At 47.4% G+C, this 19,257-nt stretch overlaps 1 protein-coding gene and 1 long non-coding RNA gene across 3 annotated transcripts in view; one reads left to right on the forward strand and one right to left on the reverse strand.

The window, feature by feature from the left end:
• The window catches only part of PFKFB3 (6-phosphofructo-2-kinase/fructose-2,6-biphosphatase 3), a 72,764-nt gene extending 55,365 nt beyond the window's left edge, over positions 1-17,399 (reverse strand). Inside the window, exon 1 of one of the 2 annotated variants that reach the window (XM_083402190.1) lies at positions 17,055-17,399. In XM_083402190.1, the coding sequence (XP_083258316.1) occupies positions 17,055-17,070 (16 nt within the window). In that variant the 5' untranslated portion in view covers positions 17,071-17,399. The remainder of the gene's footprint in view (positions 1-17,054) is intronic. The other variant, XM_083402193.1, reaches the window with a different exon arrangement.
• LOC310659270 overlaps positions 1-19,257 on the forward strand; it is a 223,758-nt gene that overhangs the window by 184,688 nt on the left and 19,813 nt on the right. The gene's annotated exons all lie outside the window — the stretch shown is intronic.

Genomic DNA, 19,257 nt, shown 5'->3' on the forward strand with positions numbered 1-19,257 from the left:
CTGGCGGCTTATATAATTGTTGGCTGCTCAGCTTGACCAAGAAACCGATACCTCGCTATTACATACCCAATCAGTGTCCTGCTTAGCCAGGAAGCTGTAAAACCTCTCTGATTCCTTCTGGAGTAAGCAAGTCGCAGACTCTGGATTAAAATACAGCACAATCTGTGCCCAGTGTCCACTTTTCAAACCAGACTCGCAACATCACCGAATCCTGTCCCCTCTAAATGCCAAAGATCACCAATCCTCGTCGGGCGGGTTTCAGGGTTAAAGCACATCTCTCTCACAAACACCAGTGCAAGGCCAGACATAGAATCATAGAATCATAGAGTTGGAAGAGACCACAAGGGCCATCGAGTCCAACCCCCTGCCAAGCAGGAAACACCATCAGAGCACTCCTGACATATGGTTGTCAAGCCTCTGCTTAAAGACCTCCAAAGAAGGAGACTCCACCACACTCCTTGGCAGCAAATTCCACTGTCGAACAGCTCTTACTGTCAGGAAGTTCTTCCTAATGTTGAGGTGGAATCTTCTTTCTTGTAGTTTGCATCCATTGCTCCGTGCAATTTCACAAGAGCATTTTTGCTAGCCCAAAAACGGAAAGCGAGCGAGGTTCCAGCCAAAGAAGAATGACAACGTAAACTGATGGAATATGCGCAGCTTGCAGATTTAACGTACAGAATAAGAGAACAAGAAGAACGCACGTTTAAAGGAGGCTTGAAAATGTTTACTAAATATATGGGTAGAAATTGTGTACCTTTAAAAACGCCAGCAGCATTTAGATCAATTCAACAGTGTAAATAAGTTTTGATGGATGCAACAATGGAATACTGAATGGTTTAGTTCAGGTAAAATATGTAGGGAAGTATGGTATGCAAAATGAACCGCGGAAAGAGATGAAGGGAGCGGCAAAGGATCCTAATTGCTAAAAACTGGGAAAAAGAAACTGTGCCAACAAAAAAGGAATGGCAAGATAAACAGGCTAGATTAACAGAGGCATTTAGAGATCACACTAGACAAGAGTTTCAAAAAGCATGTGGAAAATGCAGAGAATACTTCACAAAACAGTGCCCTAAAATACATACCTGGACTTGTTTCGATTAATGTCTGCAGGAGACTTTGTGGATATTTAAGTTATAATTAGAAAAATCTTAATAATTATTCATAAAGGAGTTTATAAGAAGTAAATAAGGAGGCCAGATACAGGATAAAGGAAGTCTTTTATTTGGTTGTTTGTCCTGATGTATGTTATGCTCATTGTATGTTAAGTTCATGTTTAATGAGGGTGGATTTGTGTATTGGGGGGTTGTATTATGTTGTAAATAAAATATATTTTAAAAAAGGAAAGAGAAGAAGGAAAGTCATTGGTTTCAGGTTGCCTACATGGATATTTTGAAATGTAAATTAGAAAAAAATAATTAAAATTTTAATAAAAAAATTATGTTGGGGTATAAATAATAAATTATTATTATTATTATTATTATTGGAACTCGTGGGCATCCAACGAAGCTGAATGCAGGAAGATTGGAGACAGAGCCAAGAAAGTCCTTCACGCAGCGCATAGTTAAACTATGGAACTTAGTGATGGGCACAATGACGGCACTCAAAGAGGATGAGCCATATTCACGCAGAAGAAGACTATCAATGGCTGTCTGCCATGATGGCTATGCTCTCCTTCCCCAGTTGGAGACAGTAGTGCTCCTGAATATCAGTTGCTGGAAACCCCAGGAAGGGAGCATTGCTCTTGCGCTCGAATCCAGCTTGCAGGTTTCCCATTGAGGCATCTGGTTGGCCACTGTGAGAACAGGATGCTAGACTAGATCATACCCTCCAACATTTCCCCGATGAAAATAGGGACGTCCTGTTCCTTACTGCTACTACCCCACCCATCTGACTGGGCTGCCCCAGCTACTCTGGCTGGCTTCCGTCATATATGAAAACATTAAACAACTTCCTTATACGGAGCTGCCTTCAGGTTTCTTCTAAAGGTTGTACAGTGGTACCTCGGGTTAAGAACTTACCGTATTTTTCGCTCTATAACACGCACCCGACCATAACACGCATATAGTTTTTAGAGGAGGAAAATCTGTAGGCATGCCACCCGTAGGCATTTCCTCCATAACACGCACAGACATTTCCCCTTACTTTCTAGGAGGAAAAAAGTGAGTGTTATGGTGCAAAAAATATGGTAATTCGTTCCGGAGGTCCGTTCTTAACCTGAAACTGTTCTTAACCTGAGGTACCACTTTAGCTAATGGGCCCCCCGCTGCCACCGTGCGATTTCTGTTCTCATCCTGAAGCAAAGTTCTTAACCAGAGGTACTATTTCTGGGTTAGTGGAGTCTATAACTTGAAGCATCTGTAACCCAAGGTACCACTGTATAGTTACTTACAGTCATACCTCTTGTTACATTTGCTTCATGTTACGTTTTTTCAGGTTGCGTCCCACGGCGACCTGGGAGTACCGGAAAGGGTTACTTCCAGGTTTCGCCGCTCACACATGCACACAAGCGCTAAAACACGCTCCGTGCATGCGCACAAGCGCCAAATCACGTCGCACACCTGTGCAGATACGGCGCTTCAGGTTGCAGGCTTCTCATGTTGCGAAGGGCCTCCGGTACGGATCCTGTTCGCAGCCAGAGATACCACTTTATATCCTTGTCTCAGGGTTTGCATAACTCCATACCCTCCAACATTTCTCTGATGAAAATGAGACGTCCTAAGGAAAAGTGGGACATCCCGGGATCAAATCAGAAACCGGGACGGCTTCTCTAAATCCAGGACTGTCCCTGGAAAATAAATCCACTGGCCTGATCCAGAAGGATAGCGTTCCTTTCTTATGCATCTGTTAACCACAAGCATGTTGCAAAGCCTGCAAAATCTAAACAAAACAGCTAGTTCTCAACCCGTTTTTCTAGGAAACCACCCTGAGCGTATTTATGAAAAATATTTACTGCATGCCAACGCTTTCCACCCCAACAAAAAACCTCCAAGCAGTTAAAGGTACTCAAAAGGTACTTCCCTGGATGTTCTGCAATGTTGTGTAATTGTCTGAGCTTGAAGCGGGGGTGGGGGAGGCTTGAAAAATATGTTTGCTCTCGGCTCTCGGTGAAACGCAGAGCAGAAAAACACCGGGGAGTGGACTCGGGGGCTGCTTGTTTATCGGGCTTGCCTGTTCCTCAGGCTTCTTGGAAACGGCTGCTGCATGGAGATAGCATGTGAACAGGGCTGCAGGCAACAATGCGCACGCATGCCTCTTTCACATGCCCAAGCCTTGCTGCGGGAGCTCGGTTACAGAAAGTTCAGGCAGTGCAGAGAGAGGAAGACGTAGACTTCCTGCTCTTGGACACGTGGAAGGAGCGTGTACAACCACCCGGGCTGCTGAGATAGCAGTCGTGCCAGCTGCGCTCTCCAATAAGCTCAGCTGTTTATACCTCCCTAGCAAAAGGGACTGTACTCTCCTCCTCCAGCGAAGGCAGCAGGGAGAATGTTCCCAGGGTTAGGATGCCAACCTCCTCGTGCCACGGCCCTGCCAAATGCAAAAATAGAAACACACACACACACACACACGCATATAAAAACACACCTCCTCCTGTCTCAAGGTATCTGCAGTTTCATAAACACATTTCTGGCAAGGGAACTGTTGTTGAAGCCAAAGGTTTCTTAGAAGCAGAACACCCTGCTCCAAAACCCAGGAATAAGAATTTGCTTTGTTGCATCAATATCCCAGACCCTCCCAAGTGTTCCTATTTTCCAGGGACAGTCCCGGATTTACAGCCATCCCGGTTTCTGATTTGATCTCCGAATGTCCCACTTTTCCATAAAAGGTAAAGGGACCCCTGACCGTTAAGTCCAGCTGTGGACGACTCTGGGGTTGCAGCACTCATCTCGCTTTATTGGCCGAGGGAGCCGACGTACAGCTTCCGGGTCATGTGGCCAGCATGACAAAGCTGCTTCTGGCAAACCAGAGCAGCACACGGAAACGCTGTTTACCTTCCTGCCGGAGTGCTACCTATTTATCTACTTGCACTTTTGACGTGCTTTCGAACTGCTAGGTTGGCAGGAGCAGGGACCGAGCAACGGGAGCTCACCCTGTCACAGGGATTCAAACCACCGACCTTCTGATCGGCAAGTCATAGGCTCTGTGGTTTAACCCACAGCACCACCCGTGCCCCAAGGACTTTTCCATAGGACGTTCCTATTTTAATAGGAGAAATGTTGGAGGGGATGATATCCCACCTTCTCATCAAAGCAGCTCCTCCCCAGAATAGAAAAGTAACTATTCTGAGTTTCGAGTGCATAATCCGTGAGGCAGGTAACGGAAGCCCATAAGAATGGCAACTCAAGTTGCGGGTACCACCAATTGTTTAGGACTACCGCATCGCTTTTTCGTTAAGCATTTTAGATCTATGGAAATACAGTGGACACTTGAGTTGCAAACATGATCTGTGCGGGATGCAAGTTCGCAACCCAGAGCATTCGCAACCCACAGCGGCACATCTGCACACGTGCGGGTTGCAATTCAGTGCTTCTGCGCATGCGCAAAGCGTGATTTAGCACTTCTGCGCATGTGCGACCACTGAAACCCGGAAGTAACCCGTTCCGGTACTTCCAGGTTTTGGCGCGCCCGTAACCCAAAAAAACGCAACCTGAAGCGTCTGTAACCCGAGGTATGACTGTAAACAAGTTCAGTGGTAACTCGGGTTAAGTACTTAATTCATTCCGGAGGTCCATTCTTAATCTGAAACTGTTCTTAACCTGAAGCACCACTTTAGCTAATGAGGCCTCCTGCTGCTGCCGTGCAGCGGGAGCGTGGTTTCTGTTCTCATCCTGAAGCAAAATTCTTAACCTGAAGCACTATTTCTTGGTTAGCGAAGTCTGTAACCTGAAGCATATGTAACCCGAGGTAACACTGTATAAGGAACGAAGCAGGCACTCCCTTGAAATAAGTCCACAGAGCACACGCAAGTAAAACAGATGCATTATCGGATCAAAATTTATTCATTTAAAGTTTATTAAATTTATATACTGCCCTTACGCCAGAAGAAGACGCCACCAACCAAGCAATAAAATTGAAACGCATTAAAACATCTGAAAACAGAAAGAACAATCCCACACTCTCGCAGCTAATAAATTTCAAGGTAGTCAAGAATGGTATCTTTCAGTCAACAGATGCCCAACTGAGCAGGATAAAAAGAAAAAAGAATAAAAGTCTTGCTGAATGCTAGCAATGGAGGAAGAAGAAGAAGAAGAGTTTGGATTTGATATCCCGCCTTTCACTCCCTTTAAGGAGTCTCAAAGCGGCTCACAATCTCCTTTCCCTTCCTCCCCCACAACAAACACTCTGTGAGGTGAGTGAGGCTGAGAGCCTTCAAAGAAGTGTGACTGGCCCAAGGTCACCCAGCAGCTGCATGTGGAGGAGCGGAGACGCGAACCCGGTTCACCAGATTACGATACTACCGCTCTTAACCACTACACCACACTGGCTCTCACAGACACACCTCACAAAGGAGGGCATCCCACAAACAGGGACAAAGAGAGGATGAGCAAATGGGGCATTTGGGACAAGGGATTCAGAAAACTTTGACCCAGGGCCCTGCTTTTAACAGAGCAATTGCAAAATTCCAGTGCTGGAACCCAGAACTTGCTTGCTGCTCTGAAGGAGGCCGAAAGGTGTGTGAGAGAGAAAGCCACTGGGTTTTGAACTGTGAGCAGGTCATCAGGCACAACCTGCCTGTGTGAAATGGATCTAAGCTGCTCCAGCCAGAGCTGGCCCAATATATTTTGCCGGACGAGGCGGAACAACAACATGGTGTTCTCGCTTCCCAAGTCAAGGTGCACAAGGGTCAAGGCTGGCCAAGCCGTTTAAGCAACTGAGACTCCCTGGGAATATATATATATGTTGTTGTTTAGTCGTGTCCGACTCTTCGTGACCCCCTGGACCAGAGCACGCCAGGCACTCCTGTCTTCCACTAACCCCCAAGACAAGAAGGCTCAGAGCCTGGGCAGTGGTAGTGGAACAACAATGAGTGGTGAATGGGAGAAGACTTGGAGGAGGAGGTGTCAAGGCTTGTTGTTGTTGTTTAGTCGTTTAGTCGTGTCCGACTCTTCGTGACCCCCTGGACCAGAGCACACCAGGCACTCCTGTCTACCACTGCCTCCCGCAGTTTGGTCAAACTCATGTTGGTCTCTTCGAGAACACAGTCCAACCATCTCGTCCTCTGTCGTCCCCTTCTCCTTCTGCCCTCCATCTTTCCCAACATCGAGGTCTTTTCCAGGGAGTCTTCTCTTCTCATGAGGTGGCCAAAGTACTGAAGCCTCAGCTTCACAATCTGTCCTTCCAGTGAGCACTCAGGGCTGATTTCCTTCAGAATGGAGAGGTTTGATCTTCTTGCAGTCCATGGGACTCTCAAGAGTCTCCTCCAGCACCAGAATTCAAAAGCATCAATTCTTCGGCAATCAGCCTTCTTTATGGTCCAGCTCTCACTTCCATACATCACTACTGGGAAAACCATAGCTTTAACTATACGGACCTTTGTTGGCAAGGTTATACACACACACACACACACACACACACACACACACACAAAATAACAATACAGCTAGTAACTAATGATTTAATGCCCTTTTGGCACACCCAATACCCAGCAGCCTAGGGCAGCCTAATGATAGGGCCAGCCCTTATAAAGATTGATAAACATCTCCTCAAGACCTGGGGCAGAGATGATCCACTGCTGTGATTTTCCACTTTGCATGGTCATTTCCAAGAGCCACCTCTAGTTTTCACTCTAAATAAAACACAGTCTTACTCAGGGGTCGGTAAGGTTTATCTCACCTGGGCCGGTTCACTCCAGCAGAGATCCTTCCATGGGCCAGATTGTGAGTGAGTGCATGTGAGCGATTTCTGGCATCTGCATCTGTGCAGATGCAATTTCTGGCATTTGCGTCTGCACAGATGTGATTTCCGGCCCCGCAGAAGCGAGTCCCCGTGCCATACTGGTTTAGTGCAGCGTGGGGACTCGCCGAGCGGGCAGCTCGCTTCGGGGGGGCTCGTAGACCGGTTAAACAACCCCCATGGGCTGCTTGTGGCCCATGGGCCTAAGCTTGCCTACCCCTGGTCTTACTGGTTTCCAGGCAGCATTATGTACGGTGGGCAGTTTGGGGAGGAATGGTTAGGATCAGACTAGTCAGTGCTATCCAGAATGCGGCAGCTAGACTGGTGACTGGGGGCGGCCGCCAAGACCACATAACACCGGTGCTGAAAGACCTACATTGGCTCCCAGTACATTTCTGAGCACAATTCAAAGCGTTGGTGCTGACCTTTAAAGCCCTAAACGGCCTTGGTCCAGTATATCTGAAGGAGCGTCTCCACCCCCATCATTCTGCCCGGACACTGAGGTCCAGCTCCGTGGGTCTTCTGGCAGTTCCCTCACTGCGGGAAGTGAGGTTACAGGGAACCAGGCAGAGGGCCTTCTCGGTAGTGGCACCCACCCTGTGGAATGCCCTCCCGTCAGATGTCAAGGAAATAAACAACTATCTGACTTTTAGAAGACATCTGAAGGCAGCCCTGTTTAGGGAGGTTTTTAATGTTTGATGTTTTATCGTGTTTTTAATATTCTGTTGGGAGCTGCCCAGAGTGGCTGGGGAAACCCAGCCAGATGGGCAGGGTATTATTATTATTATTATTATTATTATTATTATTATTATTATTAATATTAATATTAATATTATTATTACTCATGCAGGAGGGTCAGCAAGGGTGTAATCAGAAGGAGACAGCACACTTTAATTTTTTTGGGGGGGTGGACAGAACTCTGCAAAATGTTGACGATCAGGAGCAAATCACTTTATATGTTTCTGCTGAAAATGCATGTGAACACGCGAGTGACTGAGTCTCTGCAAGAACAAGGCACATGGGAAGCTACGCCAGCTTGCTCTTACAGCAGTGTGATCTTCCCGTCAACGTGACCGGATCCTGTCCAGAAATGGGAAATCCAGGCATCCTGAGTCATCAGATGCAAGGCTAGATTTAGATAAAAGCAAGTTCCATTAATAGCTGGCGGTGGCACTCAAAGGTGGAAGAGGAGGGGAAAGAAAAAGAAAAAGAGAATTAGCTTCTTATGTGCACGTTATCTAAGCAACAAAGCTCTCCAAAGTCAAGGGAGAGCAGGGCCCTTTCGGTCCTGAATGGGGAACCTTTGGCCCTCCAGATGTTGATGAACTACAGCTCCCATCAGCCCACCAGGCATGGTCAATGGCTGGGGGTGATGGGAGCTGTGGTTCAGCAATGTCTGGAGGCTCAAAGGTGTTGGGATACTGCCAGGGAGACAAAGTCCATCACGACTCCACGTCGTCTCCAGACGTCCATCGATCTCCCGTAGACACGCAGTATCAGCAATTAGTGACACAAGCTCCAGAAATAGCTTGCCACATTCCAGAGCCGTGCACGCTCTATCAGCAGATAACGCACAGCGAAAGTTGCAGTCAGGAGAGCATTATTTACAAGTTTATTTCTGCGTTGATCAGAACAAAGAAAAACATGACTGCCTGCTTCAGAGTTCCGGCAGAGAGAGAGAAACGAAAGCAAAGACACAACAGAAACATCCTGTGAAAACAGGAAATACGCAGACTCTGTGACTCAAAGCCTGCTCCCTTTTAAGGTGGAACGGAAATATCCTAACAAAAGGTTCCCCATGTATGGTCCAGCAACTGATACAGGAAAATAAGATGCTATGCTAAGCGATGGCTGGTACCCTCTGGAATTGGTAGGGGGGAAAGCAGGGAGACCAGCCGTAGGTTGGGGCAGAGCCAAAGACCATAGCTGTCAACTTTCCCCTTTTCTTGCAAGGAATTCTATTCGGAAGAAGGGAATTTCCCTTTTAAAAAAGGGAAACATTGACAGCCATGGCCGAAGACAGGCAGAGTCAACCCCCCTCCATCAAATTGGCTGTAAGTAAGTTGGCAGGCAGGGACGCGGGTGGCGCCTAGGGCTTGCTGATCAGAAGGTCGGCGGTTCGAATCCCCGCAACGGGGTGAGCTCCCGTTGCTCGGTCCCTGCTCCTGCCAACCTAGCAGTTCGAAAGCACGTCAAAGTGCAAGTAGATAAATAGGTACTGCTCCAGCGGGAAGGTAAACAGCGTTTCCGTGCGCTGCTCTGGTTCGCCAGAAGCGGCTTAGTCACGCTGGCCACATGACCAGCTGTACGCTGGCTCTCTCGGCCAGTAAAGCGAGATGAGCACTGCAACCCCAGAGTCAGCCACGACTGGACCTAATGGTCAGGGGTCGCCTAACCTTTACCTTTATGTTGGCCGGCAGGTGAAGGATGAATCATAGAATCATAGAACTGTAGCGTTGGAAGGGATCCCGAGGGTCATCTAGTTCAACCCGCTGCCATGCAGAATTCTCCACTATAGCACCTGACTATCTGCCACTTGCAACCAAGTCAAGATGCCTGGGTTTCTCACATCTCCACCCTCTGGATTTGCATCCCTGGGGATCCTTGGATCTTGACTGTTTTCACACACTAATACATATCAGTTATATTTTTATCTGTACAATTGGAATGAATTTCTGGCACAAAAATTGCTTTCTCTGTGCAGCCCGAGCAGGAGAAGTGGGCGACGTTATATAATTAGTTGTTGTTGCTTGTCTTCGCTTATCCTGTCCCACTGCCCTGCTCACAGTTGTGAAGGTTGTTCTTATGTTATAATAATAATTTTTATTTATACCCCGCCCTCCCCAGCCAAAGCTGGGCTCAGGGCGGCTAACAACAATCAAAATAATCCAACATTCTAAAAACCTTTCATTATAAAAATTAATTAAATTAATTAATTATGAACGGTCCATGTGTCACCACTGGGAAAAAGAGGCCAATACAGTGGCGCTCAGGTTGCAAACGTGATCCGTGCAGGAGGCACGTTCACAACCTGCAGCGTTCACAACCCACAGTGCCACATCTGCGAATGCGCGGGTTGCAATTCGGCACTTCTGCGCATGCGCAAAGCGCGATTTAGTGCTTCTGCGCATGCATGAGCGCTGAAACCCGGAAGTAACCCGTTCCGGTACTTCCGGGTTTCGGCACGTCCGTAACCCGAAAACGCACAACCTGAAGCATCTGTAACCCGAGGTATGACTGTATATCTGTGGACTGTCCCTGGATCAAGTGACTTTTCTTCTTGACGTTCTCGGAGCTTTCAACCTAGCTCAAGGTTGTCATCAGAACTGGCCCGATGTTGAACTGAGCAGGAACCACAGTCAGTCCGTCATTTGAAAAATAAGACTTTTCACAAAATGGCAACTAGACTTTCCGTTCTGGCGACTACAACCTTCGTTTAAGGAGCCATTTGGCGCCTAGCATATAAATCTGAGTTTCTAACACTGCATCTGAGAGTCCACACACTAAATGTTACACACACAGGCCCCACACAAACAGCTGGTTTTGTTGTCTAAAGTGGGGCAGGTGTGCCAGGTGGCTGGTTTTAGATGCTACCTGGATTTGTCTCACAGGACTGACTGACTGGTTCTGAACCCTTTGGAAACATGCTGGGTATTTGCCGTTCTTCTGAGCTCCTTCTTCCTTCAGAGTCATTTTGTAGATTATCTATAAATGTCAAGCCCTCCTTAGCTTCTGAAATCAGAATCATTTTCTGCTTACATGACTCTGGGAGCTTTGTGGAGAATACCGTCTGTTTTATGTCTTGTTTTGGTAGCTCTTGAGTTATTCAGGTTATATTTCTGCTTTGTCATCTAGGTTATTAGGGTTGTATTTCTGCTTTGTCCTTGAGGCCAAGTCTGAAAATTATTCCTCACCATGACCCTCTTGTGAAAGCTGTTTTTCCCCTCTTGTATTATATTCCATCCTCAGTGCCTCAGCCAAAAACAGCGCAATCCTAACCATGTCTACTCAGAAGTAAGTCCTATTGAAGTCAATGGAACTTACTTCCAGGTAAAGTTGGGTTCAGACTGCAGCCTGAGAACCAACCCCAAAGTATCGGCAGTTTTGTTTAGCTAAATCAGTATTTTTGGAGTCAGACCTCTTAAAGATTCTTTCAGTTCCCTGAGTCCAAAAACCTTAATGATTTGTACTTCCATTAACATTGGCAAATTCGTTGTGTCCCCCCCCCCCCCCACACTTAGGAATAACATTTAAAATTAAAAATTGCTTCCCTCAGGCCTTATAATTCTTGCACACAATTTCTGAAGGGCTTTCCTGCCCAATAATTTTACCTCCGCTTTCTCCTTATGGATTTTGAGGCAGTATTATCACAAATCAAATAGTCAAAACACATTCTTATCAAGTATACAGTATAATCAGTTTCCATGGTGTTGTTTAAACATGGTTATTGTTCTATGACCTTCGGCTATACGGACAATGCTCCAGCTTAAATAATTCTTGCTTGTACTGCGTGACATGTACTTCTTGCCTTCAGGTAATATGCTTTCCCCCAAAAAATTATACCATCAAAAGGAATTCCATGGAGGCGCAGATTGCAGCTATAACAAAGGCGGCATTTTTTCATCTCCGCCAAGCTAAGCAGTTGGCTCCTTATCTCTCTTGCCCTGACCTAGCCACTGTGATCCACGCGACGGTCACCTCCAGACTGGATTATTGTAACTCGCTCTACGTGGGGCTGCCCTTGAGACTGACCCAGAAACTCCAGCGGGTGCAGAATGCCGCAGCGAGACTCCTTATGGGGTCTTCGCTGCGAGATCACATTCACCCGGTGCTATACCAGCTGCACTGGCTCCCAGTGGAGTACAGGATCAGGTTTAAGGTGCTGGTTTTAACCTTTAAAGCCCTATACGGCCTAGGACCCTCGTACCTATGGGACCGCCTCTCCTGGTATGCCCCACAGAGAAACCTATGGTCTGCAAATAAAAACATCCTGAAGGTCCCAGGCCTCAGAGAGGTTAGGCTGGCCTCAACCAGAGCCAGGGCTTTTTCGGCTGTGGCTCCAATCTGGTGGAACGCTCTGTCACAAGAGACTAGGGCCCTGCGGGACCTGACATCTTTCCGCAGAGCCTGCAAGACAGAGTTGTTCCACCAGGCCTTTGGTCAGGGCGCAGCCTGACCCCCTCCTCTGGCAACCTGCACAGAATTTTGCTTAACGGTTGCCATTAATTTGATTTTAATTAATTTTTATAATGGAATGTTTTTAGAATGTTGGATTATTTGATTGTTTGATTATTTAATTGTTGTTAGCCGCCCTGAGCCCGGCTTCGGCTGGGGAGGGCGGGATATAAATAAAATTTATTGTTATTATTATTATTATTATTAATTCAGCCTTTCCAGCGGTAGTTCCCCCTTTCCCAACACAACCGATATGGAAGCTCACGCCATAGACACACACACACAAACACAATAAAAACTTTCCTAATTCCAGCTACGTAAACGAAACGCCCTGTTCTTTTCCCAGAGGAAATTCTGGTTTTCACAATGCAGGTTGCGAAAAATACATTCCACCAAAGGGGATTCCACATTCCCCACTTTGAATTGCACACAGAAACAGGCCTACGGGGTAGCTCAGGTATTCCTTGGGTCTGTTGCACTTTCCCCCTGGATAGTAATTCCAGTTTTACACCTTCTGTACTGCTGTATTCGGAGGATAATCTCCCACCTTCCTATAATCTCATCTCATGCAGAAGCCTCAGGCGCAGTTCACAATCGCACATGGTGTCATCACGGAGGCATGCGCCAAAGTCAGATTGTATATGTGGTCCCCACCCAGTCTGAAATGGAGAGGTTGGGTGGGGAGTTGGTTGGGTGACAACAGGGGAGGGCTGACAGGAGGAGCACTGCGAGTTGGTGGGAACAATATCGGATTGGCATAACAAGCTACAAGAATTTGCTGAAATGGCGAATTTCAGCTGAATGCCGAAATGGTTGACAAATAGCCTGAGAGGCAACTCAAAACAAAAAATTATGGGAAAGTGGGATAGATATATGTTCAAAAATACAGTAAAGGTTCGCTATCTATGCTAGCATTCGATTGACGTTGGAGAGTTGAGAAATAAGACCTAGGGTACATATTGATATAGGAATGTATTAAATAAAATGTAAAGAAATGTACAATAATAAGAGTACATTCATTTGTAAAAAAGGAATATACAACCGGATAGACAGGAAGTCCAAAGTGTTGGTACACACAGTGGTACCTCGGGTTACATATGCTTCAGGTTACAGAAGCTTCAGGTTACAGACTCCGCTAACCCAGAAATAGTACCTCGGGTTAAGAACTTTGCTTCAGGATGAGAACAGAAATCGTGCTCTGGTGGCGTGGCAGCAGCAGGAGGCCCCATTAGCTAAAGTGGTGCTTCAGATTAAGAACAGTTTCAGGTTAAGAACGGACCACTGGAACGAATTAAGTACGTAACCCGAGGTACCACTGTATATGATTTTGGAATAGTTTTTTGTCCTTGATTTTTTCCCCTTTAGGTATATAAACTTTGCATATAAACTTTGTATACATGCTGAAAATTATATTATAATAAGCCTTGAAATGTAATATGATAATGTTTACCGATGTAACGTAAGAACGTTAATAAATAAATAAAACTCAATAGAATTGGTGGGACTGTACCTCGTTTGTCCTTATAGACCAGCTTCCATGACAGCAGGGAGCCAGCAGTAAATCACACTGAGCAATTTGGAGTTAACTCTTTATTAGCAGAAACAGGAACTGCACAGGGCTGTCAGGCCTAATGAGCACAGCAACTCATCTCTGGCAGGTCTTACCCCCATGAAGCAGTTGCTGAGACTGAAGGTCCCTGCCTCCCCTGAGCTGCCCAAGTCCTCTCCTCTCCAGGGTTTCCCCCCAAGCAATCTGAGACTGCGCCTGTGTGAAGCTAACTTCTCCTCCACCCTGTTCAGGCCTCTCTTGGTTCTGGGAGACAAGCGGGCAGGAGAACTTGTTGCAGCAGGAAGGAGAGACATCTGTGGCTGCTCACCAGCCAGACTCATCTTTGCCTCTTGGCCTTGTCTCCTGCCCCAGCTTCTTCTGGTTCACTAAGCCTCGACATCACCAGAGACATCACCTTGCCAACAAAGGTCCGTATAGTTAAAGCTATGGTTTTCCCAGTAGTGATGTATGGAAGTGAGAGCTGGACTATAAAGAAGGCTGATCGCCGAAGAATGGATGCTTTTGAATTATGGTGCTGGAGGAGGCTCTTGAGAGTCCCGTGGACTGCAAGAAGATCAAACCTATCCATTCTTAAGGAAATCAGCCCTGAGTGCCCACTGGAAGGACAGATCCTGAAGCTGAGGCTCCAATACTTTGGCCACCTCATGAGAAGAGAAGACTCCCTGGAAAAGACCCTGATGTTGGGAAAGATTGGGGGTACAAGGAGAAGGGGACGACAGAGGACGAGATAGTTGGACAGTGTTCTCGAAGATACCAGCATGAGTTTGACCAAACTGTGGGAGGCAGTGGAAGACAGGAGTGCCTGGCATGCTATGGTCCATGGGGTCACAAAGAGTTGGACATGACTAAACGACTAAACAACAACAACAAGCCTTGACACCTCTTCCTCCAAGTCTTCTTTCATTCACCACTCATCATTGTTCCACCACCACTGTCCAGGCTCTGAGGCTTCTCGCCTTCTGCGTCCAACCAGTCCATGACATTCCACCGGCGGTTACATACTAGATTGGAACATTTTAGAATAGCCTGGGGTGGTGTAATAAATGAAAATCTGCCCTTATTCCCTTATGGGGGACACAAGAGCCCTTATAGAGTCCTTTGCAGGTTCTCCATCGTTCAGAGAAACTAACAGAGGCCAACCAGAGAATATTGAGAAGCAAAGCAGCTAGTAAGCCTGATCTTTATTGATCTGTTGCAACAGGGTGCTCCCTTCACACGCAGAAGGAGGAGGAGGACTCTGAACCAAGGTATGCCCGCCCTTATATAAACATTTTAAATTGCCCACCCTGGAGTCCAAGATCACCCCTAGAAACATCATACACACATCACAGAAGGGGTGTAGCTCAAGACCACCCCCCAGACACATATCTACATCACAGAAAGGGCGGTCTACAACAGAAATCTGAGTGCCTTGTTTACCTCCTGTCTGGCAGGTTACCTCTTAATGCTTACTTGATTGGATACCCTGGGGAGCCTGTCCAGTCTTTTGTAATGATAAATACTTAGTTCCTGAGCCAGGTCACAGACTCACCCTATTCATACACAGACATACCCTTAAGACAGGATCTGTGAAGGGAAAGACAATGGCGGGACTTTTCCATTTTCCTTGACCTTGCAGAGAAATCATTTGGTCAGTTTGGGAATCAAAATGGTTTCAGGGCTGTTTTCCTGTGCTGCGTCAGACATGTGGTTTATATATTTATGTGCGTGTTTGCTTCATACATTTATGAACATTTATTATATATATAAAAAGGGACCCCTAAGCATTAGGTCCAGTCGTGGCCGACTCTGGGGTTGCGGTGCTCATCTCGCTTTATTGGCCAAGGGAGCCAGCGTACAGCTTCCGGGTCATGTGGCCAGCATGACTAAGCCGGTTCTGGCAAACCAGAGTGGCGCACGGAAACGCCGTTTACCTCCCCGCCGGAGCGGTACCTATTTATCTACTTGCACTTTGACATGCTTTCGAACTGCTAGGTTGGCAGGAGCAGGGACCGAGCAAAGGGAGCTCACCCCGTCGCGGGGATTCGAACCGCCAACCTTCTGATCGGCAAGTCCTAGGCTCTGTGGTTTAACCCACAGCGCCACCCACGTCCCCCTATTTTTTATATATGTATATATATATATATATGACCTTAAATTTTTTATTTCATTGGATATCCACGTTGCAGCATAAGTGATGGCCCCAAGAGCGGTTTGCAACGTGTTCTTGGCTACGAGGACTCAATGGGATATCATGTACCTCCACCCCACCCAAGAGTGATAGTTTCTCATGTATGATTCAGAAGCCACTAGGAAAATTGGCCCGTAGATCACGCACCAGGGGCTAAAACCCTCTTGGGCTTCTGAAACGGAGCGAATTCATATGGGGAAATGCTTCAGCAAAAGGAACACCAGCCGATAACATCCTGCAAGCCAGTAGAGGGGTTCTCATGACACACCCTTCAATGTGCATCGCAGCCACATGCCCCCCCCCCACGCATGTGCTGTGAGCCGTTTCAGATGCCATGTGGACAACAGGACACAGGGCTGGGTTGTGAAGTCCCATCACCATCAAATTTATTATCAAGTTTATCAGCCATCCTACACCCGCAGGTCCCAGGTCGCATCAACATAAATCCAGAATGAAAAACAGGTTGTGCTACATCCACCATACGCAATCATCTCTTTAAAAAAGGGGAAAACCTTCATTGACGGCAAGCAGCCATTACAAGCACAGAAAACCAGTAGTCAAACAGGGATAATCCTTATTCAACAAAGACCCCAGCTTTCAGCCGGATGACAAAAATCCACTTTGGACTGCACCGGTTCACAGAATCAAACTAACAGAATCATCAACTGTTGTTTTAACTGTCTTAAAGTTTTATATTATGGTTAATTTTGCCTCCATAACTTTATTATCTTTTTCTTTTCTTTTTTTTTTTTGCAAGCAGCTTTAAGTTGTTGTTTCCACACACACACACACACACACACCAGAATCACGGGGCACACACATTTCATGAAATACTGTAGATGATGAAAAATGCATTCGAAATCCCACCTGTCAGGGAGGGAAGGTATACTTTGGGCTGATCCCTGAGGTTCTACTTTTCTACGTGCAGGGAATCCTCCCTGCAACGGGGGCACCATGCAAGTCACGTGGCACACTCGCCGGCTCAGTACCTGGAGCCTAACGTGGTGCAGCCCAGGTGCAAATTAACCACCTGGGCGAAAATCCAAGCCGTTGACCTGAGTGTCCAGGTACGAATTGCACCCGATCCGGGGCGAGATAAGCCAAGCGGAGCCTTGAGCACCTTGACTCTTGCTCTGAGCGCTGCAAGGCAAAACCGAAAGCGGCCAAGCCCACTCTCGGAGGCCTGGACCGGGAAGCTCCGCCTTGAAGATGAGAGAGGAGGAACGAACAACACCCCAAAGCGCTTACCTTTCCGGAAGGGCATCGCTGCAGATGATGCTTTTAGCCCCCCTCTTGCAGAAAGTTAGGCGCGGGCAAAGCAGCTGGTTCTCTAACTGCAGGGTCTCGCTTACCCCGGGGCTCCCAGCTCTCTCTGCCTCGGTGCCTGGAAATTGGTGCAATAAGGAAGGAAACGGACAAATTTGGTCAATTCCTCTCGGCAGCGTCACCACCTTCGATTTGCAAAAGGAGGAAGCCGGGTTTGCAGGATGCAGCCCGCAGAGCGCCGCTTAACCCTTCGCCTCCCAGCCCTGCAGTTTGCTGAGATGCAAAGCTGGCCCTGAGCTCGCAAAGACAGCGTTCAGGCGTCAGCGATGGGCTCGGAAAACATTTGCAAAGGGAGTGAGGCCCAAACCGTATTTTATTTGGCCAAGCATTTGAGATTATGGCAATTCTCTAATAAATAATAATAATGATGATGATGATGATGATGATGATGACTTTTGCTTTGTGTTGCTTGGGTTACAGTGGTACCTCGGGTTAAATACTTAATTCGTTCCGGTGGTCTCTTCTTAACCTGAAACTGTTCTTAACCTGAAGCACCACTTTAGCTAATAGGGCCTCCTGCTGCCGCCATGCCGCTGGAGCACGATTTCTGTTCTCATCCTGAAGCAAAGTTCTTAACCCGAGGTACTATTTCTGGGTTAGCGGAGTCTGTAACCTGAAGCATATGTAACCCGAGGTACCACTGTACCCCCATCCATCTGACTAGGTCGCCGCAGCCACTGTGGACGGCTTCCAGCGTATTTATACAGAAACATAAGAAAACATTAACAACTTCCCTATACAGGGCTGCCTTCAGATGGCTTCTGAAAGTTGCATAGTTTTTTAACTCCTTGACGTTTGATGGGTGTTCCAGAGGATAGGGGCCACAACCGAGAAGGCCCTCTGCCTGGTTCCCTGTAACTTGGCTTCTCGCATTGAGGGAACCGCCAGAAGGCCCTCGGCGCTGGATCTCAGTGTCCGGGCAGAACAATGGGGGTGGCGATGCTCCTTCAGGTATACAGTGGTACCTCGGGTTAAGAACTTAATTCATTCTGGGGGTCCATTCTTAATCTGAAACTGTCCTTAACCGGAGGTACCACTTTAGCTAATGGGGCCTCCCACTGTCGCCACCGGCACACAGTTTCTGTTCTCATTCTGAGGTAAAGTTCTTAACCCGAGGTACTATTTCTGGGTTAGCAGAGTCTGTAACCTGAAGCGTCTGTAACCCGAGGTACCACTGTACTGGGCTGAGACTGTTTTAGGGCCTTAAAGGTCAGCAGCAGCACATTGAATTGTGCTTGGAAACGTACTGAGAGCCAAGGTCAGTCTTCCAGTGTGGATCAGGACAAAGGCCTGTCTTGTCAAGCATCCTATTCTCACAATGACTAACTAGGTTATCAAGGGAAGCCCACCAGCGGGACCTGAGCCCATTGCCCTGAATTCCAATCAGTGGCGTAGCGTGGGGGGTGCAGGGGGGGCCGGCCGCACCGGGCGCAACATCTGGGGGTTAGGGGGCGCAAATCCACGGATTAGGGGGCGCAAATCTATGGGTTAAGGGGCGCAAATTACTTGCCTTGTCCCGGGTGCTGACAACCTACGCTACGCCACTGATTCCAATTCCCAGCAACTAGAATTCAGAAGCCTTCTGCATCCAACAGTGGTTGCAGGGCATAGCCAATGTGGCTACTAACCGTTGGATAGCCTTACCCAGTTCCGGCCCACCCATGAGGCAAGATGAGGCAACCACCTCAGGCGGCAGGATCTACCGGGGCAGCAGATCCTGATGTCAATATTTCTTTCCCCCTTGTTCCTGGTGTATTTTCCCAAACCACTTCTCCCTTGGGTTCAAGAAGGGGAAAGAGGCTGTAGCTCAGCATGAGACTCTTTAATCAGGCTGAGGCCCTACCTCCCTGCAGACTGTCTCGCCAGAGTGGTGCATGCTCTAGTTATCTCCCGCTTGGACTACTGCAATGCGCTCTACGTTGGGCTACCTTTGAAGGTGACCCGGAAACTGCAATTAACCCAGAATGTGGCAGCTAGACTAGTGACTGGGAGTGGCTGCCAAGACCACATAACACCGGTCCTGAGAGATCTGCATTGGCTCCCAGTACGTTTCCAAGCACAATTCAAAGTGTTGGTGCTGACCTTTAAAGCCCTAAACAGTCTAGGTCCTGTATATCTGAAGGAG

The sequence above is a fragment of the Podarcis tiliguerta genome (assembly GCF_965153285.1).
Source record: "Podarcis tiliguerta genome assembly, chromosome: 10".
NCBI lineage: Eukaryota > Metazoa > Chordata > Lepidosauria > Squamata > Lacertidae > Podarcis > Podarcis tiliguerta.